The 20,417-nt window shown below is 43.2% G+C and overlaps 1 protein-coding gene across 1 annotated transcript; it reads left to right on the top strand.

The window, feature by feature from the left end:
• Positions 1 to 1,073: 1,073 nt before the first annotated feature.
• Positions 1,074 to 15,765, top strand: LOC308380610 (uncharacterized protein; the record flags this gene model as incomplete). The annotated part of the gene is made up of 9 exons (XM_080858018.1): positions 1,074 to 1,208; positions 1,695 to 1,899; positions 2,076 to 2,213; positions 2,638 to 2,778; positions 2,929 to 3,146; positions 3,237 to 3,390; positions 3,574 to 3,680; positions 4,118 to 4,219; positions 15,700 to 15,765. The coding sequence occupies 9 exons, from the start codon at positions 1,074 to 1,076 to the stop codon at positions 15,763 to 15,765; spliced, it is 1,266 nt and encodes a 421-aa protein (XP_080714144.1).
• Positions 15,766 to 20,417: the final 4,652 nt, after the last annotated feature.

A 20,417-nucleotide genomic window follows, 5' to 3' on the forward strand; every position in this document is an offset into this window, starting at 1 on the left:
AGTTAAATATTGATTTCATTTGGGAGGGGCATCTCTGTTTGTGGCTTATTTACACTTGCACTGTGTAGGATGGTGACCAGAGTAGGTATTGTAGCTATGCTGTTCATTGAAACTGTGCTGTCTATTGTCATATTTTAACTTTTCATGAATATACTCAATAATAGACTCATAGTTTCTAGTATGACCAAAGTACAACAGGTTTTGAAGCTGGAAATGTCTATATCTGGAAGTTCAAAATGGTGGACATGAAGAAGATCCCCCTTTTCATGTATGAAAATTGCAAGTTGCCCAGTCGCTTAGAATTTTATGTTGGCAAGTATTTGTGAAAACAATGTGTGGTAACATTTATTAATGTGCAGCATGAATTCTGGAAACTGATAAAAAAAAATAGAGGAAATATTACACAGTGCACTTTTAAGAGGCTTCATAGCACAGGCAACTAGATAAAGCGTTTATACACGTATTTGAGCTCTGAGAGAGACAAGTGACCTTTTATGTTGCTTGGCTCTGTAACTTGGCTTTGCTTTACACAACATATATTTATTTGTCGTCTACAGCTGCAAGTGTTGATGAACGCACCTTGAAAGCCCTTAGCCGGGAGGACTTGCAAGACCTTTTCCCTGGCCCTGAAAATTTCCTTCGAAGGAGAACACTTTGGGATTTTATCAATGACATTGTAAGTTACATCAGATATATCTATCAATGTATATTATGAACATTAAATTGTGTTAAACATTAGCCGTATTTCTAATTGTCCCCATGCATTTTGTTTACATCCTGCGTAATCCTAATAGTCTGGAGATATGGACCAAGATGCAAGTGCTTGTCGTGAATACAGGAGTATGCCCTCCTCAACTACTTCTGTGCAACTGTGCCAACCTCAAACCTCCACTCCCATATCTGATGAGAAGAAGATGAAAATGCCAGACCCTCCAGAATATGTCGTGTACACCGACTCTGAATTGGATTTGGTGCAGGGTCAGTATTTCGCACTCCTTCGGAATGGGAAGGAAAGGGGCTTCAAGATGTCGAAGGAGCTGTGTTGCAGACTAATAAGAAACACCATAACGAGCATGGTTGCAATCCTGCGCGCAAGTCTAATGGGAAAAGAAGCAAGCTACCCCTCCAAGCTGGAAGTGAAAGTCATGTCGCAGAAGATTATTGAATATTACCCCATGCTACGTGATGCTGATCCAAATATGCCATATGTAAGTAATGTTTTCTTTATCTTGTTTTCTTAAAGATGTATCTCTTTGCCTTCTATCTCTTTGGTAATGTCTAAATTAACTCCTTCTACAAGCTCTAACCCACCACCGTGTGTGTATGTGTGGAATACTGCACTAGCTATCTACCTGGACTGTGCATTAGGACTGTCTGGAATGTGTACTACTCGCTGATGTGCCATACCACTCTGTCATATGAGGACTCATTCTTGCACTAAATTAATAGTGAATCTTTCAGGTCAATGAAACCCTTTCACTCTACCACTAATCTTATCAGGGTATTTGACACCTTGTTGGATTACCATTAACTTTGTGGATGACTGTTTCTTTTGTTGAAATGTGTAGTATATAGTAGTACTTTTTGTGCCAGGCAAATAAACTTGCTCTTCTCTACTAAACCAAAACGAACCACGAACAGGTAAACAAAACAAAACAAAAACAGACTACTTACCTAACATTCTTTCACCTCAGCTGGCCGTCTACACCAAAATGTTCAAGCGACTCCAGAATATGAGATCCCCAAGAAAGAGGCAGGGCTCCGTTCTTGGCGCAGCAAAGACTCTCTTCAGTGCAGACCACAGCGACATTGACACGGATTTGACAGACACGAGCGGCTCGGCTGATACTGTAATTCTGGAGAGCAGTGATGACCTCAGTGAGGACAACTCCAGTGCAGGTGTGCAAAACTAACAATGACTATAGTCAAGTCATGAAACTATAAGGTTTTTATTTTTGTTTTATTTGTTCTTTGTTGAACCAAAGTTGCACTGTACTTAATCTATGCCTGATTTTTGGTTGTATTCATTTTAATAATGGTGTGTAATATTTTTCCCCCCATTATTTCTCAAGTAGCGTCCCCACCACCAGATCCCCCTGTGCCAAAAAATGCAAAGAGTGGCACCAAAGCATCCACGCCATCATCCAACTCTTCCTCACCTGCACCCATGACTGTGATTGCTTCACCAACCATGCCTGCAAAAAATGTTGACGGTAAGCCCTCCTCAGCACACTTCTCAGCCCGTCAGCCTTGTTGTTTTGCAAAACATAATTACTTGTGTGTGTGTGTTAGTGTAAAATATATATATAGCCTGTCAAGCAAGACTAAATGTGAATATTTAGTTTGGCCCTGATCAATGAGGCATCGGAAGATTGTTGATAAGAACAACCTGTTTTTCAAACTGTGTCTATGCCTATTTGCCAACGTTTTGTCGTCACTCCCTGAAAACCCCGTCCGATTGGCATCCGAAGATTTAAAACAAATCCCCTGCGTTGTGATTGGTTTGCCAGATTCAGGGCATTTGGGCATTGTCTGAGGCAAGACCCACTCGCAGGCAAAAATAATTTTGGCCGCTTGCAGGTGGGGCTAGTTTACGAGGCCATAATATGTATATTTTGTCCCCATTATTTCCTCAAGAAGCGTCCCCACCACGAGATCCCCCTGTGCCAAATAAGGCAAAGAGTTGCACCAAAGCATCTACGCCATCATCCAACTCTTCCTCACCTGCACCCATGACTATGATTGCTTCACCAACCATGCCTGCAAAAGATGTTGCTGGTAAGCCCTCCTCAGCGCACATCTCAGTTCACATCTCGCGTCATCGTTGTTCATAAGTTTTGCAAAACATAATTATTTGTATTTTAATCATGTGTCGTTTCCCCTGTGGTGATGATAACATTAAAATGTCTTTGTTTATTGTCATTTAAGTGGGCCTCGACAGTCTGAAGATGCAGGCCAGACACTACAAAACCTTGAGCAACATGTACAACAAGCCTAATGCAAAACCCAATCAAAATGATGTGGCGCAAATTTTGGACCTTGAGTTCGAGGCCAGACGGGCCTTCATTGATTCAGATGTTACCAAGGAAGAAGACCGACCTGCAAAAATCCTTGATGCATATCCATGCTTTAAAGATGTTCGAAATGTATGTTTATTTTTTCGTCTTACCTGAACCTCTTACTGTGTATTTTGTAAGGGTTTTGAACACATTATTAAGTGTTTCACGATGTTTCAGGCAATGGATGAGCTACGGCGCATAGTAGATGGCACTAACCGCAGATACATCGAGGAGGTAAAAGGAAGATGGACAGAATTCTGCACAAAGGCGCAGTTCTACAGCGTGTGGAAGAAAGTCCTCAAACCCCCTTTTCCTTTGGATGTTCGCAGTGGTAAGTTACTGTTCCATATTTATATGTACATGCAGGGCTCTAAATGAACCCTTTCCCATCACCAGACTAATGCCTAGTACATTTTCTTTTCTATCAACCAAACTGAAATTTCAAGTTTGCTTGTTATTGTAGAGCCCTTTTTACATGTATTAGTATGTTCTGACCAGACCTTCTATTCTTTAGTGGATTTCACACTGGCCCTCTTCAATGCACTGCCACTCCTCTTCCCCTCATCCGTTTTGCCTCCAAAGAAGCTGGCTTGCAGTGAGGCACTTATTCATATCCTGAAGGTAAGCAAATATTTTCCCAGATTTATGCAAATTCATTAATTCACAAAACCACAAAAAAATCGACAACTTTGCATCAGCTTGTCGGTTATTAAGCTATACTACATTTATTACATGATAGGTCTGTTACCCAGTGCAGTCAGCTGTTTTTGACACTTGGATAACTTCTGAGCTGACCGAAAATTGCATCCTTTCAGCCATACTCGTTGTAATAATTCTGATGAAATGCAGAAAGACATGATCTTAAAAGTTGTAGGAATCATACTTAATGCATTCCTCCCTCCCCTATTGTAAAGTAATAATGTTTTTAGAATCTTTAAGTCTTAAAATCTGCAAGTTTTTATACAGGAATTTCCTTTGGGGACTCAAGCCAATGGTTGCCGGATGTTTAACCTTTTTTTCCTTCTTCTCTCTCTGCACATTCTTGTTTTCTGTTCCAGTCAAACGAAGACCCTGTTCTCTACCTGCGGAAGCGTCCTCTCTGCTCCCCAGTTCTCCTCCTTGATGGCTCAACTACCATCCTGGCTGTTGGTAACGTACCTGTGACAACCCTCAAGCAAGAAGATTTTTCAGAAGGGATTTTGGTGTTGATGGTGTACTATTATACATTGCACTTAACATACCCCAAATGTGTGGCAACCCTGCTCTCTGTTATTCAAACGGAGGTCATTGGTGACGCCCTCCACGAGAGAGATGCCACTAGTTCATACAAAAAAGCAATGGCTGAGTGGAAAGCATTCATTGAGAAGTAAATTGTCAGTTGTCGGTTACTAATTATGTTACTATTGCATTGTTTTATTAGTTAATTGCGTTTTTTTTTTTTATTGTTCAGTCGATCTAAGGTGTTGGTCTTAAACCAATACCCCACCCCAAAGTGAAATTGAGGCAGTGGCTGGGTCACCTGGAAAACTCCTGTTCAATTATCCAAATCTAGGGACTTTGGTGAGTGGCTCAATTTTACCTGGGAGTGGGGTATTCCTTAAGATTTACCTAATCAAAGCCTATATTTCAAGATACAATGTTGGAAAAACGCTACCTCATAATGGCTGAGAATTTTATTTGTTTATATTACTGGGGACCCAGTAAATCTAAGTTGTTTGTCTTAAACATACAGCCGCGGAAAAAATTAAGAGACCACTTCAAAATTATCAGTTTCTCTGGTTTTACTATTTATTGGTATGTGTTAAAGTAAAATGTACATTTTTGTTTTATTCTATAACCTACTGGCAACATTCCTACCAAATTTCAAATAAAAATATTGTCATTTAGATCATTTATTTGCAGAAAAATGACAATTGGTCAAAATAGCAAAAAAGATGCAGTGTCTTCAGATCTCGAATAATGCAAAGAAAACAAGCTCATATTCATTTTTAAACTACACAATACTAATGCTTTAACTTAGGAAGAGTTCAGAAATCAATATTTGGTGGAATAACCTTGATTTAAAATCACAACTTTCATGTGTCTTGGCATGCTCTCCACCAATCTTTCACATTACCGTCGGGTGACTTTATGCTACTCCTGGCGCAAGAATTCAAGCAGCTCGGCTTCTTTTCATGGCTTGTGACCATCCATCTTCCTCTTGATCACATTTCAGAGTTTTTTTAATGGGATTCAGGTCTCGAAATTGGGCTGGCAATGACAGGGTCCTGATCTGGTGATACTCCATCCACACCTTTACTGGCCTGGCTGTGTGGCATGGAGCATTGCCCTGCTGGAAAAAACACTTCTCAGAGTTGGGGAACATTGTCAGAGCAAAAGGAAGCAAGTTTTTCTTCTGGGACAACGTTGTACTTTGCCTGGCTGAGGTTTGTAAAAGACCATAAGGATTGAACCAAAGCCGACTGGAGGGTCTCCTAGTTCGTCTTCTTTGATGAGTCCAATTTTCAGCTTTGCCCAACACATGGTCGTCTGATGGTTAGACTGAGACCTGGAGAGGCCTACAAGCCACAGAGTCTTGCACCTACTGTGAAATTGGACTCATCAGAGAAGACGAACTTAGGGACCTCCAGTCAGCTTTGGTTCAATCCTTATGGTCTTTTACAAACCTCAGCCAGGCAAAGTACAACGTTGTCCCGGCAGAAAAACTTGCTTCCTTTTGCTCTGACAATGTTCCCCAACTCTGAGAAGTGTTTTTTCCAGCAGGGCAATGCTCCATGCCACACAGCCAGGCCAGTAAAGGTGTGGATGGAGTACCACCAGATCAGGACCCTGTCATTGCCAGCCCAATTTCGAGACCTGAATCCCATTAAAAAAACTCTGAAATGTGATCAAGAGGAAGATGGATGGTCACAAGCCATGAAAAGAAGCCGAGCTGCTTGAATTCTTGCGCCAGGAGTAGCATAAAGTCACCCGACGGCAATGTGAAAGACTGGTGGAGAGCATGCCAAGACACATGAAAGTTGTGATTTTAAATCAAGGTTATTCCACCAAATATTGATTTCTGAACTCTTCCTAAGTTAAAGCATTAGTATTGTGTAGTTTAAAAATGAATATGAGCTTGTTTTCTTTGCATTATTCGAGATCTGAAGACACTGCATCTTTTTTGCTATTTTGACCAATTGTCATTTTTCTGCAAATAAATGATCTAAATGACAATATTTTTATTTGAAATTTGGTAGGAATGTTGCCAGTAGGTTATAGAATAAAACAGAAATGTACATTTTACTTTAACACATACCAATAAATAGTAAAACCAGAGAAACTGATAATTTTGAAGTGGTCTCTTAATTTTTTCCGCGGCTGTATACCCCAATCCCAAGCGAAATTGAGTCACTCGCCATAGTCCCTGGAGTTGCGCAAGTGAGCAGAAACGTTTTTCAGGTAACCCAGCCACTGTCTGAATCTGACCCATCAAAGATCAGAATAGAGAGGACGCTTCTGAAGGTACAAGACAGGGTCTTAAACAGTCTTTGCGTTGCCAACCACCTTAACAGCAAATGTGCTTAGCAAAGCAATTGTCACCTATATTTTAAAGTAGTTGCTGTACTCTAAGGTTACTATTTCAAGGCTCAATTTCACCTGGGAGTGGGGTATCCCTTAAGTTTTACCTATCCTGTATTTAGCATACCATGTTAAAATGCTGCTGAGAGAAATGTGAAGAGATTTATTCAAAGCCTGTATTTCAGGATACAATGTTGGAAAATGCTGCTTCATAAGAGCTGAGAATTGTGCTTTTGTGTGAACAAAGAGTGGTAATAATAAATGTTGAATATGTTTACAAGTCATTCTGGTTGTTTTTTTTATGTATATTGTAAAAAATGCTTTGGTTTTAACATGAAGACCGCCTTGTTTTAAGATCATCATGGATCTTGGTTTAAGACAGAGTTCAGTCATTCTGGAATATTCGGGTTAGTCTACATTTAGTATTTCCTTTACTAATATTGGGCTTAATTTGCCAAAGGAAGAAAAATGTAAATGCTTGTTTTCAGTACATCTCACTTATTTTGAGGTTGCAAAAAGTTGCTTTTCAAGATGTATAATCTTAACACCAGTATTTTATTATGCTTGTTTTCTGTATGTTTCACTCATTTTGAGGTTGCAAAAACTTGCTTTTCAAGGTATTTAATCTTGCATTTAGTATATTTCACTTCATTCAGGGCTAGAAAAAGTTGAATCTCAAGTCATTTCGGCTTAGAATGAGCATATTTGTCTTATTTTAAGCCTTCCAAATGCCTTTATTAAATCTAGAAACAAGTCTTCCCAAAATCTTGATTTAAGAAATCTTACCAAGTGAAATTATCTTGCTGCATGGACAGATTTTTTCACTTGTTTTGAGTACTTTTTCCCTTATTTAGTGTGTTTTTTATCTTGTTTGAAGACCCCCCTTTTTTGCAGTGTGAGTGCTTGGGTCTGTGAACTCAACCACCAAGTTTAAAAGAAAGGATAAACTGAAATAGCAGTAACTCATCAGCACATTCACTTGCGCTCTCTCTCTCTCTCACTCTTTCTCTCTCTATCTCACACACTCTCTCTCTCTCACATACACACACACACACACACACACACACACACGTGTACTTGCAGACAACCATATGCACGCACAGACAAACTGTATGCACGCACATAACCACACAACCACTCTTGCAGCCCACACACAAACACATACACATACACATACACAGACACAGACGCAGACACAAACCTTTTTAATGTTCCCGAATGAACCGAACCCGCTGGACCTGGTTTCAATAATGCTTTTGGAATGGTTGGAGAAACTGCGCTCCCATTTTATTTTGGGTGCAGTATGCTCCAGAGCAGGAAGGACTACTGAATCCAGCTCAGGCCTACTCAGGTAAATTACCTGATTACATGATTTTAAGGTCGGGCTCAGTCTTTTCTGGCTGATGGATACCTTCAGTTACTTAAATTAAATTGTGTTTGATAAGGTGTTAAAAGCACTGTTCAAAAACCTCCATTTGAATGGAAAACTTTGATAAAAAAATCAGGTTCTGCTCCTGAAAGGCTTTTTGGAGCTGTAGACACAGTGACTTTGGCCTTGCTCCCTGTTGGACATGGATCCTCCGCATAACGCTGTGCCATTAATTGGAATAATATGTTGACGCCACACAGCTGGCTGCAGCCGTAAACTGGCAGGATAGTAGGGATTTGTGCTGAGTCAGAGAGAAGAAGTCTGAGTGATAAAATTTGTCATTTTCAAACGAGTCAGCAAAGAACAAGAACAGAGAGACAGTGATGTGTCCCCCCCCCCCAACCCTCTCTTTGTGCACTATGCATCCTCAGGAGCTTCTGTGTTGACTCGTATTACCGCCATCGAGCCTTCATAGACCTGCACTCTTTGCACATGTTATATTTAGACAATATATAGACAAATGATGACAGTAATCTTTCTGTCCTAAAATCTTTACATACATAAGCACGGGCACATGCATGCACACACACTCAGAAAGAGAGAGAGAGAAAGAGAGAGAGAGAGAGAGATAAAGAAAGGAGGAGGAGAAGATATCGTATGCTTGCGTGCTGGAGATGCGTTTCTCTTTCTGTGCTGTCAGTTACAGTGGGTTTAACTTCTTAAGCAAATGCCAGCCTCACATGTCCAAACTACAACAGCTGAACACACACAGTCTGTGGGCATACATTCCGCTCCCAGCTTCTCAGGATCTGAACATTAACTTTAGCGTGTGCTGCCTCTCTAATAAGCTACCTTACTGTATAACACACACTTAATTTCTGACAGCCATTCAGTTCTCATTAGTGGAACTATTTGTCAGACACTAAAAAATAACACAAAACAAAACTCCTCTGAGCGTCTGACACCCTATAGCTGACTTGGCCTTAAAGCCATATGGGTTTCACCCAAACATGGAGGGCACGCTATTTAAGACAATAGTTCCAATGTTTCCTCTGTCTCAGTAGGTAGCCTGGCACATTATGATATTTTCCAAAGGCAAACGTTCAGATAACACTATTGCTTCACAATACTGCTAATACGTTAATAAAATATGCTAATAAGTTCCTGCTTGGGTTGATTAGCACCTCGTATGGCTGTTCCCAACACAACAGTTCAGCTCACCAACACCCTGCCAAACACCATGCCCACGTTTGATGTGGAAACTAGCTGAACCCCCCCCCCCCCCCCCCCCCCAATAAAAACTATGTGTGTGTAGTTTGGGGAAAGGGGTAACAGAATACCTGGAGCGCAGCAGAAATAGAGTTTTCCTGCTGCATATTTATCCTTCCAGAGGACACTGGAATGGGATTAATACAGGATCTGGGACAGGTTTGGCACTCTGATGTGGCACGAATCCAGCAGATGTTCACAGAGCCAAGGGCAGATGTGGGCCAGATGTGGTCAGGATGTGGGCCAGACACAGCAGCAGCAGCAACGAGTGACCAGTGGCCTGTGGTGAGAAGAGAGCCACCAATGTCAGGTTGGACATGTTCAGACATGCCTTTGTAAAATCTTTGTTTGTTTTGTTCTGTTTTTCCCCTGTTTGTTCCAAGAGGTTTTGATTAGAATGTACGCTATGAAAACCACAACTGCTTCTGTTTTGGGGAAAATAAAACAACTCTCAGACGCCATTTTTTTTTTTTTTGCGACGTACTGACTTCAAGTACGGCGTCGGCTTCGGCGTTTTGGTGGAAGAAAAAAAAAATGTGTGATCTCATGTTTTTACCCTTTCAAAAGGCTGCCAGGGAAAATGGTTTGGGCTTTGAATAGACCTACTGTTCTGCTCAGCCTTCTCGTCTCGCTCTGTGTCCATGATGCTCGTTCCAGAGCCACTCTTGTGGCTCTTGGGTGATGTCCAATGCTAAGTTAGACAGCAGCTCTGCAGTCCTTCCTCCTCCTCCTCCTCCTCTGCCCCCTCTTCTCCAGCCACTTCCTCAAAGCCAGTGACACATGGGCTTCATGCGCACGCGGGGCCTCTCACAGCTACTGCACAGGTCTTCCACACAGGGCTCTAAGCAATTATCCACACATTTGCAGGCACATTCGAACTTCTAATACGTTTCTGGTTGATATTACTCAAAGTTTTCTTCACATGTCAAAGAGGAACGATTCCACAGCCACGTCTCCTAACCTAACCAAGTCTCCACTGGGCTGGAAAGGTGACGTTCACCGTCACAAGGACGTGTCTCCCTTTCCAAAATAGCTTTTTAAAAGCTGCAGAGGAAACTGACACCACTGTGCAGACGTGGGGAGCTCTCAAATGCCCCTTTCAAAAAATGAGCCAGAGCCCCTGTGAGAAATAAATGATACCGGGGTCATTCCCGGGGCAGATTCCTCTCCTCTGTGCCCCGCCATATCACCACTCTCTCTCTCTCTCTCTCTTTCTCACTCTCTTTCTCTCTCTCTCTCTCTCTCTCTCCTTGGTATTCCTCTACCCGTGACCTGTGACCCATGAGACACATGTCCGGACTTGACAGTATTCTGTTGCCACCCTCTCTGACAAATCTACCCCGTTCTCCACCAATCATATCAGCCATAGAAACAATAAAATAACTACATATGGCCACTGAAGATACTAGAAAATACTTCATGAACTACCACTTCAATAAGTTGGATGTATATTTTTTATCTATTACAGTTCTGTTACATCTATTATATTTCTATTCTCACATTTCATTGTTCTAGATATGCTGTTATTGTAAAGTATTAAATACATCTACACTCACCTCTAGCATATTTCTCGCTGGGAGTTTTGCATTGGCTGTCAAAAGATCCTGTTTAAAGATTCTACAATGTATCAATAAACACATGATTGGATGTTTAAATCAGGCACTTCCTGCCCAACAGAGATGTTAAAGACTGAACTGCTTGACCTACTGCAGTGTGACCTTTTGAATGATTGAAAGAACTTCAACTCAAGCTGTCTATGGAACATGGAACATGGAACATGGAACATGGAACATGGAACAAATCCTTTCCACTGGTTGACCCTGGCAATCCCTTGACTCTTTGGTGTTGTCTTGTGGTGCATAACCAAACAGTCTTCAACATCAACATGCCATAGGGTGCTATATCCTGTCCCTCCTCTGAGACTTATTCAAAACTGTGCGTGTATGGGTGTGGGTGTGGGTGTGTGTGTGTGTGTGTGTGTGTGTGTGTGTGTGTGTGTGTGTGTGTGCGCATGTGTGTGTGTGTGTGTGTGTGTGTGTGTATTTTAACTCAATTTCATGACAGCACTTCTGCCTTTGCCCAATCTGAACCCGTTTACTGTTGCGTAACCATCTGAAATAGTCATCCACTTCCAACTGTGCTGACGGCCCACCAACAAAAATAAAATCAACTCAAGTCAGCCATATGCTATGCATTTCTAAAAGTGTACCGGTGCCACATTACATTGTATGTGTACATGTCATACTACCGGGATCCATGTTCGTTCATCAGTAGTATCAACATAGTAGCAGTGATAAAATAATCAAACAACACTTTGATTGTCTCAAACATGTTTTGAATTTGCTTCTAATGAGAGTGACGTAGTCTAAGTTGGACATCCCCAGCCTGACTTCACAAGGGGTCTCTTTCACTAGAGTGGGAATCTGGAGAGAATATTTACTGTCGTCAAGCGCCGGAGGACTTGGCTGCTAGCTCGCTTGTGTGCTCGCTCGCTAACCTCTGCAGGCCAGAATCAGCACCCTGGGGTGTTAGTTCACAGATATGTCTTCATCCTTCACAGTCAAGGTCCATGGGAAGGGGTATGTGGTGTGTGTCTGTCAGGTCCATAAGAAGGGGTGAGTGTGTGTTTGTGAGAGTGTGCCAGGTCAGTCAATATGAAGGTGTGTGTGTGTGTGTGTGTGTGTGTGTGTGTGTGTGTGTGTGTGTGTGTGTGTGTGTGTGTGTGTGTGTGTGTGTGTGTGTGTGAGTGAGTGAGTTTGCTATGAAGGTCTCTGCTTCTGGAGAAAAGTGAAAAGTCTCATCTGTTCCGGCACCAGATGAAGAACACATGTTCAGGAGCTGAGCTGAGCTCTTTCTCTCTCTCTCTCTCCCTTTTTCTCTCTCTCTCCCTCTTTCTGTCTCTCTCTCTCTCTCTCACACACACTCTCTCTCTGTCTCCCTCTTATTTTCTTTCTCCCTCTGTCTCTCTCTCTCTCTCTCTCTCTCTCTCTCTCTCTCTCTGTCTCTCTCCAGTTTCCTATTTTCTTTCTTTTTTTCCTTTATGTAACAGACATGGTTATACACACAATTCCTTTTTTGTTTGGATGGTACATTGAGCCCAGGTCACTCTGCTCGCCCGGGGAGTAAATCGAATGTAAATGAGGCTGTTAGCATTGCCTCCAGTGGGATGAAATGGGGAGCCCCGTCCAGAGTGGCGTGCCCACAGAGTTGGAGACTTTACGACAGACGCTTTGAGATGCATTCAGAATAAGCAGGAGGTGCTGAAGCTTTTGAGAGTCTCAGGATATGAGACTCTCCTGAAGAAGAAAGAAGGATTTGATATTTAATGTATGCAGACCCATGCTCAGCAACTGAAACTACTGCCAGTACTCCCTCAAGTCTGTGCTTTCATGTGTTTAATGGAGGGTGACTGCTGCCATGAACCCCAACATGAGGACAACAGGGCAAAAAGGAGGATTTGCATCCAAATTGCATGATGCAATAGAGCCATGGGTTAACTGTGTGTGTGATGAGTTTGTCACCACGAGTGAGTCTATGTGTGTAGAGAGTTAGAGAGTAAATGTATGTGGAGAGAGAAGCAATGAGTGTATGTAAAGAGAGAGAATCTACCAATGAGAAACTAACCAGGTTTTATAAGATAACTAACCAGAGATATTCCATCTCAGATGAAGCGTATTTAAATGCATTGCGCAGTACATGACAGTTAGCAGTTGTGTTTCGTTTCTGAACTACACTGTGTTGTCTTCCATAGTTCACACTGGCATTGTCTGTTGTGTAAGGAGTTACTATGTTCAGTTCCAAAGCTCCTGGCATGTATGCAGCTTTGAGAGGACCTGGTTGGCTGGAGCTTCAGATGTTTAATCACCATCACTGGCATGTATGCAGCTTTGAGAGGACCTGGTTGGCTGGAGCTTCAGATGTCTAATCACCATCACTGGCATGTATGCAGCTTTGGAAGGACCTGATTGGCTAGAGCTTCAGATGTCTAATCACCATCACAGTTAAGCAGGAGCAGCACATGTTGCGCTTCCTTTTCAAAATGGAGATATGTCATTAGTCTGCCATTATAAAACACTGGCCCTCTCCCCTTTGCACTCACATATATGGTCATGCCACAGCGCAAACAGATTGGATTATAGCTTATTAAACATTTTCAAGCCATTAGCTAAACTTTACATGAGCCATTGACAACACTTACAGGCCAACTCACCCGATACTGAGAGTGTATTGAGGGAAGGGGTGAACTTAATTATTTTTGCAGTATAAATACGGCAGATGACAGATGTCAGGCGTCTGCCCAAATGTGTGGTCGGAAGACGGACAGTGGGCTAGAGAACTGAACTGCCTGGATGTAAGAACACCCTAGTTTAACCCTAAGCCATTAGCATGCTCAGAAAATGAATGAGTAGACACAAAGGTAAATAAGTAGCAGTCTAAATCTAAGTGAAAACAGATTGAAAAAACTATATTCCAGATCTAAATGTTCCTAATCTAAATTTTCCCAATCTAATTTTTCAAAATGATTTACAAAAGTAAATAAGTATCAGGCTAAACCTAAATAAAAACAGATTGAAAAAACTATATTCCAGATCTAAATGTTCCTAATCTAAATTCTAAAAATGATTTTCAAAAGTTAAAGCTCAGGTCAGACCAGCATAGTTCTTAATGCAACTCATACTTTTCCAGTAAGAGGATAATGGATCTTCCCTTCAATTATTTATCTGTCACAGCAGTGGGCAATATGTCAGGCCACATGTTCATCATTCAGACAACGACAGTGAAGCCTCGGGAGAGTGTTTTTGTCAGCCAGAGAACAGGCTGTGCTGTGTCTCAGGGATGGCGTATGATTAACAGAGGTGATGCTGGATGATAGCCGCACCAAATACATGTGTGTGTGTGTGTGTTTGTGTGTGTGTGTGTGTGTGTGTGTGTCTGTGTGTGTGTGTGTGTGTGTGTGTGTGTGTGTGTGTGTGTGTGTTCCATTGTGCCAAATGGCAAACTCTGTGTTTATTATTGACTCTTCCAAGCTCTTGTTGGCTGCATTGAAGCTGTTCAGGGGAGTCATCCGCTCTTGTTTGTGGATTAAACCAACTACAAAGCAGCGCGCCTCCCTGCCCACAGTCTAGCAGCTAACCGGTGCCAGCTAACCGTAATCCTCCTTCCTCCATCCTCTGAATGTAGCCGATATCAGCTATCATCAGCTCTTTAATAGCGAGATCTATTCTCTGACATCAGAAGCCTCACTGGGCTCACTGACTGCTGTGATAACATCTTGGGTCACCGGATCCAGCCTGTGGCGACATGTTTAAGAGTATAGTGCGGGGTGGGAGTTCACATTTTAGAAATGAGTCACAATATACGGTGGTTGTGGGGTAGGCGTGGTCTTGAGCAACTGAGCAACCATTTGGGTTTTCTAAAGCTCCACTGTAACAGAGCCACCACTGCACACAAACACAAACATCCCACAGCCTCCGAAGTGGAGATGGAGTCTGAGTTAACTGAGGAGAAAAAAGAGTCAGGAAGAAAAATGTTGATGAAGGGAAAAGAGAGTTTGGTATGTGAGAGGGTATTTAGTCTGTTTGTGTGTCTGTGTGTGTGTGTAGGGGTGTGTGTCTGTGTGTGTGTGTGTGTCTGTGTGTGTGTGTGTCTGTGTGTGTGTGTGTGTGTGTGTGTGTGTGTAGGGGTGTGTGAAGAAAGGGGTGTTAGACGTTGGCATCTCAATCAGCCCGAGATGAAGTCCCTCTCATCATGTGCTAATGAACCTCCAATCAGACGTTCCTTCGGAGGCCCTTTTGGCGGCTCGCAGGCCCCCCCGAAACCTGACTCTCGTAGCGGGGGCCTCGTTACCACGGTGGGTGTCCAGCTCAGAGTTTATTTTTAATAAGCTGAGGAACGCCGGCCTTGGCGGTGGCGGCGTTGGAGAGTGGGTGAGAGAGAGATTGGGGTGGGCGGAGGGAGTGCGCGGGCAGAGGGGAGAGTGAGAATGCACTCAGGCCAGAGCCCTGGGGAGTGGGGAGAAACACATCCCTCAGCCTGGCTGCTCGAGACGGGATCAACCACATTGCTTACACTACACACACACTCCCTCACAAGACTGAGGCAGCTGGGGCCGGAGCATGATGACAGATACATTGGAGAAAAGCGGCATACTGAGAATATTCAGGGCCTGTGAGGGCCTTGGATCTTATGCCCTGCGCCTCGTACCGTGCCGCCTTATTAGACCGACCATCACAGCCAAGCGGGTCTTAGAGGGTGAATTAATAAGCTGCCAGGGCTTGAGGGTAGGCCATCGTGTTCATGGTCAGATGCACTTGATCCCCACTACGCCGTTCAGGCATGATTTTGTGAGACCCGCTGATGTCTGGTAAAACCACCGGCTGCTGAGATCTGCTGTCACGATGTCTTCTAATGTGTAATTTGAGCTTGATTCTCCTCGTCTAGTGCTCTGAGTGCTCTCAGAGACTGCGGATTGGTGGAGGGGTGCCCAGGGGGATTCTGGGTAGATAGAGGTCTCCTTGTGCTTTATTTGTGCTGGCACTGACAGCAGAGGGAAGAGCGATTTGTGCCTATTTGTCAGGAATGGAGTGAAAGGCTTCCTCTATTCTTGTGAGCTCAAGGTCTCCTGGAAGGACTCCAGTGCTTTCTCATTAAGAGCACATACGTTACTTCCATGTAGGGGTCTGTTAGTGTCACACAGGGCAATACCCCCCCCCCCCCCCCCCCACCTGTCTTTTTCTACACTCACCAGGGGAGATAATGACCGGCGGCATGTGGCCCGGTCCAGTTTCTCCCCCTCTGATCTCCGTAAACAGGGCCGCTGATGAGTCTGGATTCCAGTTGCAATCTAAAATGGAGGACGTGAAATTCCCAACCAACATCGGAATTCCAGGTCCGTGAGAGATGAGCTGCGGAAGACGAGAGCACGTAAAACCCAGCCTTTTGACATCTCCGGTTTCCTCTGGCCAATGAGTGAAGAGCTTAGGGACTTTAGCTAATGATTCGAGTCAAATTTGTAATGTGACAGTTGGCAGTGTATCTAGCTCATCAGTGCAATACTAACTTATGTGTTATCAACACACACATAGCAAAACTAGAAGATGGCCCACTCCACCACAGTGATAGGAAATCAAGACAAAGATTACTTGTGAAATTTCACAGCACAAATTTGTCTTCTTTTCTCCATCAATTCGAGCACATGATAATTCAATAATTGAAATATTGTTACATTTGGTCAAACTCTGTTACCCTAGACACCACAATTTGTAAATTACATATCCACATGAGATGTCTACTCTTACGGGATGTGGGATTTGGAGCGCATGGCCGCTGGCCATAAAAGTGCTGTAAATTATTGGAATGTGTCTCGATCCGCACTATGCCACATGTTGATCACAATAGCCACGTCGCACCGAGCTTTCCACAATGCGACAGTCTAGGAAGCTACTTGTGCTCATCTATTTCATCTGGTGCAGTAAATGTGACAAAAGGAGATACAGAGAGAAGAAGCAGAGAGAATGAGAGAGAGAGAGAAATTAAGAGTTAAGAGAGGCAGAGAAAGAGAGAGAGAGAGATGAAAAGTTAAGAAAGGCAGAGAGAGAGATGAACAGTTAAGAGTGGCAAAGAGAGAGAGATGAAGAGTTAAGAGAGGCAGAGAGAGAGAGATGAAGAGTTAAGAGTGGCAAAGAGAGAGAGAGAGATGAAGAGTTAAGAGTGGCAAAGAGAGAGAGATGAAGAGTTAAGAGAGGCAAAGAGAGAGAGATGAAGAGTTAAGAGAGGCAAAGAGAGAGAGATGAAGAGTTAAGAGAGGCAAAGAGAGAGAGATGAAGAGTTAAGAGTGGCAAAGAGAGAGAGATGAAGAGTTAAGAGAGGCAGAGAGAGAGAGATGAAGAGTTAAGAGAGGCAAAGAGAGAGAGATGAAGAGTTAAGAGAGGCAAAGAGAGAGAGATGAAGAGTTAAGAGAGGCAAAGAGAGAAGGAGTGACAGTGAGAACAGAGAGGTTAGGGGAGGATGAGCTGAAACTTTCCATTTGACTGAACTGAAACCATCTGAACCCAATGAAGCCTTTCTTTCAGAACACTAAACTGCCTTTAAATCACAGAGAGAGAGAGAGAGAGAGAGAGAGAGAGAGAGGGAGGGAGGAAAAAAAAATGAAGACACATGAGGACAAATATTAGAGGGCCAACTCTTCTGTGGCCCTAGGCGTTTTTGTGTTTGTTTAGATTTTTTGTTTTTTGTTTTGTTTGCTGGGGGCCTGGCCTTCTTGGCTTGTACTGCAGGACTATCTACATTCCCTCACTCTGGGTTTGCTGATGTAATGTGGTAGTAACCCTAGTAACCAATTATAAAACGTTTTGCTGCTGTTGACCAATAAATGGTTAAAAGAATTGTGTTTTTTTTCCATTGCTTTGACAATAAGCTTGTTTTGGTTGCAGGCTGCTACTTATGTAAAATAAGGCAGGTTAAGCAAGAAGTGGCTTCAAATTGACCAAGCTAGCAATAATACTTACCATGAGTTTCCTCGTTCCCTTTTTGTTGCAAAACGCTTATACATTCGCTTATACATTTAAACACTATGGGCCCTATCTTGCCGATCAGAAACGCAAGTAGGACGGCGCCAAGCGCAAGTAGCTGTGTGGGCGGCTCTATGGCGCAGTTGCTATTTTAACGGCGGAAAAAACACACTTGCGTCCAGCGCAAGTGTCAAAAGGGTTGGTCCAAAGGAGGTTACTCAGCCATAGGTGTGGTTTGGGCGTAATATGCAATAAACCAATCGGAGCGTCATTTCACATTCCCTTTAAGAGCGAGAAGCGCATAGTCCATAGCGGCTTGTTATTTTGATGGCGGAATTACCTGGTGGAAGACCGGAGAAGTTCACAGCCGAGGAGACCGACGTGAGATTTACACCAATTGTTTGGCAAGCCATATATAATTACAAGGAAAATAAAGTATTTACCACTTGAGGAAATCATTGTGAAATCCATATCCAATATATTTTAAAAATAAGCATACATGTAGCCTACACATTGACCCAAATGATTCAGGTTAATTGAAGCTGCGTGACATTTGATTTATTGTATGGCTTTGTAAAAAGCCGGGACATAGATATATATGGGGATGCGAGAAGCCCTCCAAAAGTAAGCAAAGTCAAGCAAGCATGTCAAGATATTGCCGTGATTGTTTCTGCAACGGGGCACCCGAAAACGTTGCCGAAAACGCTATAATGACGTCCGGAGACGTGGGACATCCAAGCTGGAAGGTAACACACGTTCTCGTGCCTTCACGGGAGGTGGATCTGCCTCGACCCAGGATCTGACGGCAGCAGAGGACATCGCCACGTCTACCCTCACGCCTGAGAGCGTGCAGGGATTTGGGGGCATGGAAATCGGCACCCAAGCCAGTGCACCAGCTGACCAAACCCAAGGTACATAAATAAAGTCCACATACAAAGAGATGAGTTTACAAGATTTATAATAATACTGGCATTAAATAAATGCAACAAAGCCATACAATAAATCAAATGTCACGCAGCTTCAATTAACCTGAATCATTTGGGTCAATTGTGTACGCTAGATGTATGCCTAGTTTTTAAATGTCTTGGATACGGATATCACAATGATTTCCTCATGTGGTAAATACTTTATTTTCCTTGTAATTATATATGGCTTGCCAAACAATTGGTGTAAATCTCTCGTGAAGACGACAGAAGTAAAGTGTAGCCTACAGGTCCTATACTGTGCGGGCAAGCACATGCGCCCTTAAAATAGCGTTCTGAATACGCGTTACAGACTTTAGACATTGCGCCTCACATTAGACCAGCTTTTTTTTGGTCAATGGCGCACGGCGCACGGCGTTGTTTTGAAACTGCAAAATACCACTTGCGCCAGAGAAACGCCTTCTCTGTTCCGCCCCCGCCCATGTCGACGCAAGTTCATTTCGAAGCGCGCCTCTGGAGGGAAAATCGCGCTGTGCGCCGGGTGCAAGATAGGAATGATACATGCGTCGGTGACAATGTCAATTGCGCTGGGTGCAAGATAGGGCCCTATAACTGCAAAGAAATTAAAGCATTATCAGGGGGCAATACCCTTGCAACTCCCCGAACTGGTTTTCGATAGATTGCCATTTTGTTTGTCACTGGCTGCTACATTCAAAACAAAATTCCTAAAAGGATAAATGTGAAAAGTCTAGTTTGGCTACACCACCGGCCAGCCCTGAGAGTAACCGCACTTCCCGGTACATTTAGATGTAAATCACCCAAAGTGACTAATGTTCTGAAGGCTGGATTGGGCAGACACCAATGAAGAGGGAACCTATTAAAAATATTTCCTGTTTTGGTCTCTGCTGTTATGTGCCATTTTTCTAGGATAACGCCAGAGAAACATCTGAGAAACTATCTACATGTGGGCAAAATAAATCATAAACATTAAGACGCCAGAGGAAGCCTCAAATCCACTAGAGGCTAACCAGCCCTTTGACGGCACCAGGGACAAGGGACAAGGCACAGGCATCATACCACACTTATGCCTAGAGGTTCACATCCAGAATAGCAGATCAGGATCTCTTTTCCCACTTTTTCTAGGACACACAGTAGGGTTCCTTGAAGGCAAACACCATGCACTCACCGTGGTCTTACCATGTGGCTTCCATCTCTGTCACCTATAGCAACAGTTCCTTGAGGAGAAAAATGGCTGTTTATGAGAGCAGTCATTTCCTAATTGTGTTTGACATCTGAGGCCAGAGGCAGAGAGGGATGCACTTCATCCGTCTGCTCAGTCCCTCTCGCTGTTTGACCACAGCCGTCATGCCACTTGTTACGTATTTAGATCAGCCGGGTACACACTCTTTGTCTCTCCCACATGCAGCCACAGGCACATACACACAAGTACACACACTCTCACACACGCGCACACGCACATGCACACATAAACACACACCTATGCACACACATATCCACACACACACACACACACACACACACACACGCACACACACATACACACACACACACATGCACACATACTGTACATACACACACACACACACACACACACGCACAAACACAGACTCATGAACAAACGCACACACTGACACACACACTGGGTGACACTGGTATCTCACTATGCCACAAACTCTTTCAAGTGCTGCTTTTAGTGCCCCAGCTG

Source organism: Sprattus sprattus (assembly GCF_963457725.1).
Source record: "Sprattus sprattus genome assembly, chromosome: 19".
Classification (NCBI taxonomy): domain Eukaryota; kingdom Metazoa; phylum Chordata; class Actinopteri; order Clupeiformes; family Clupeidae; genus Sprattus; species Sprattus sprattus.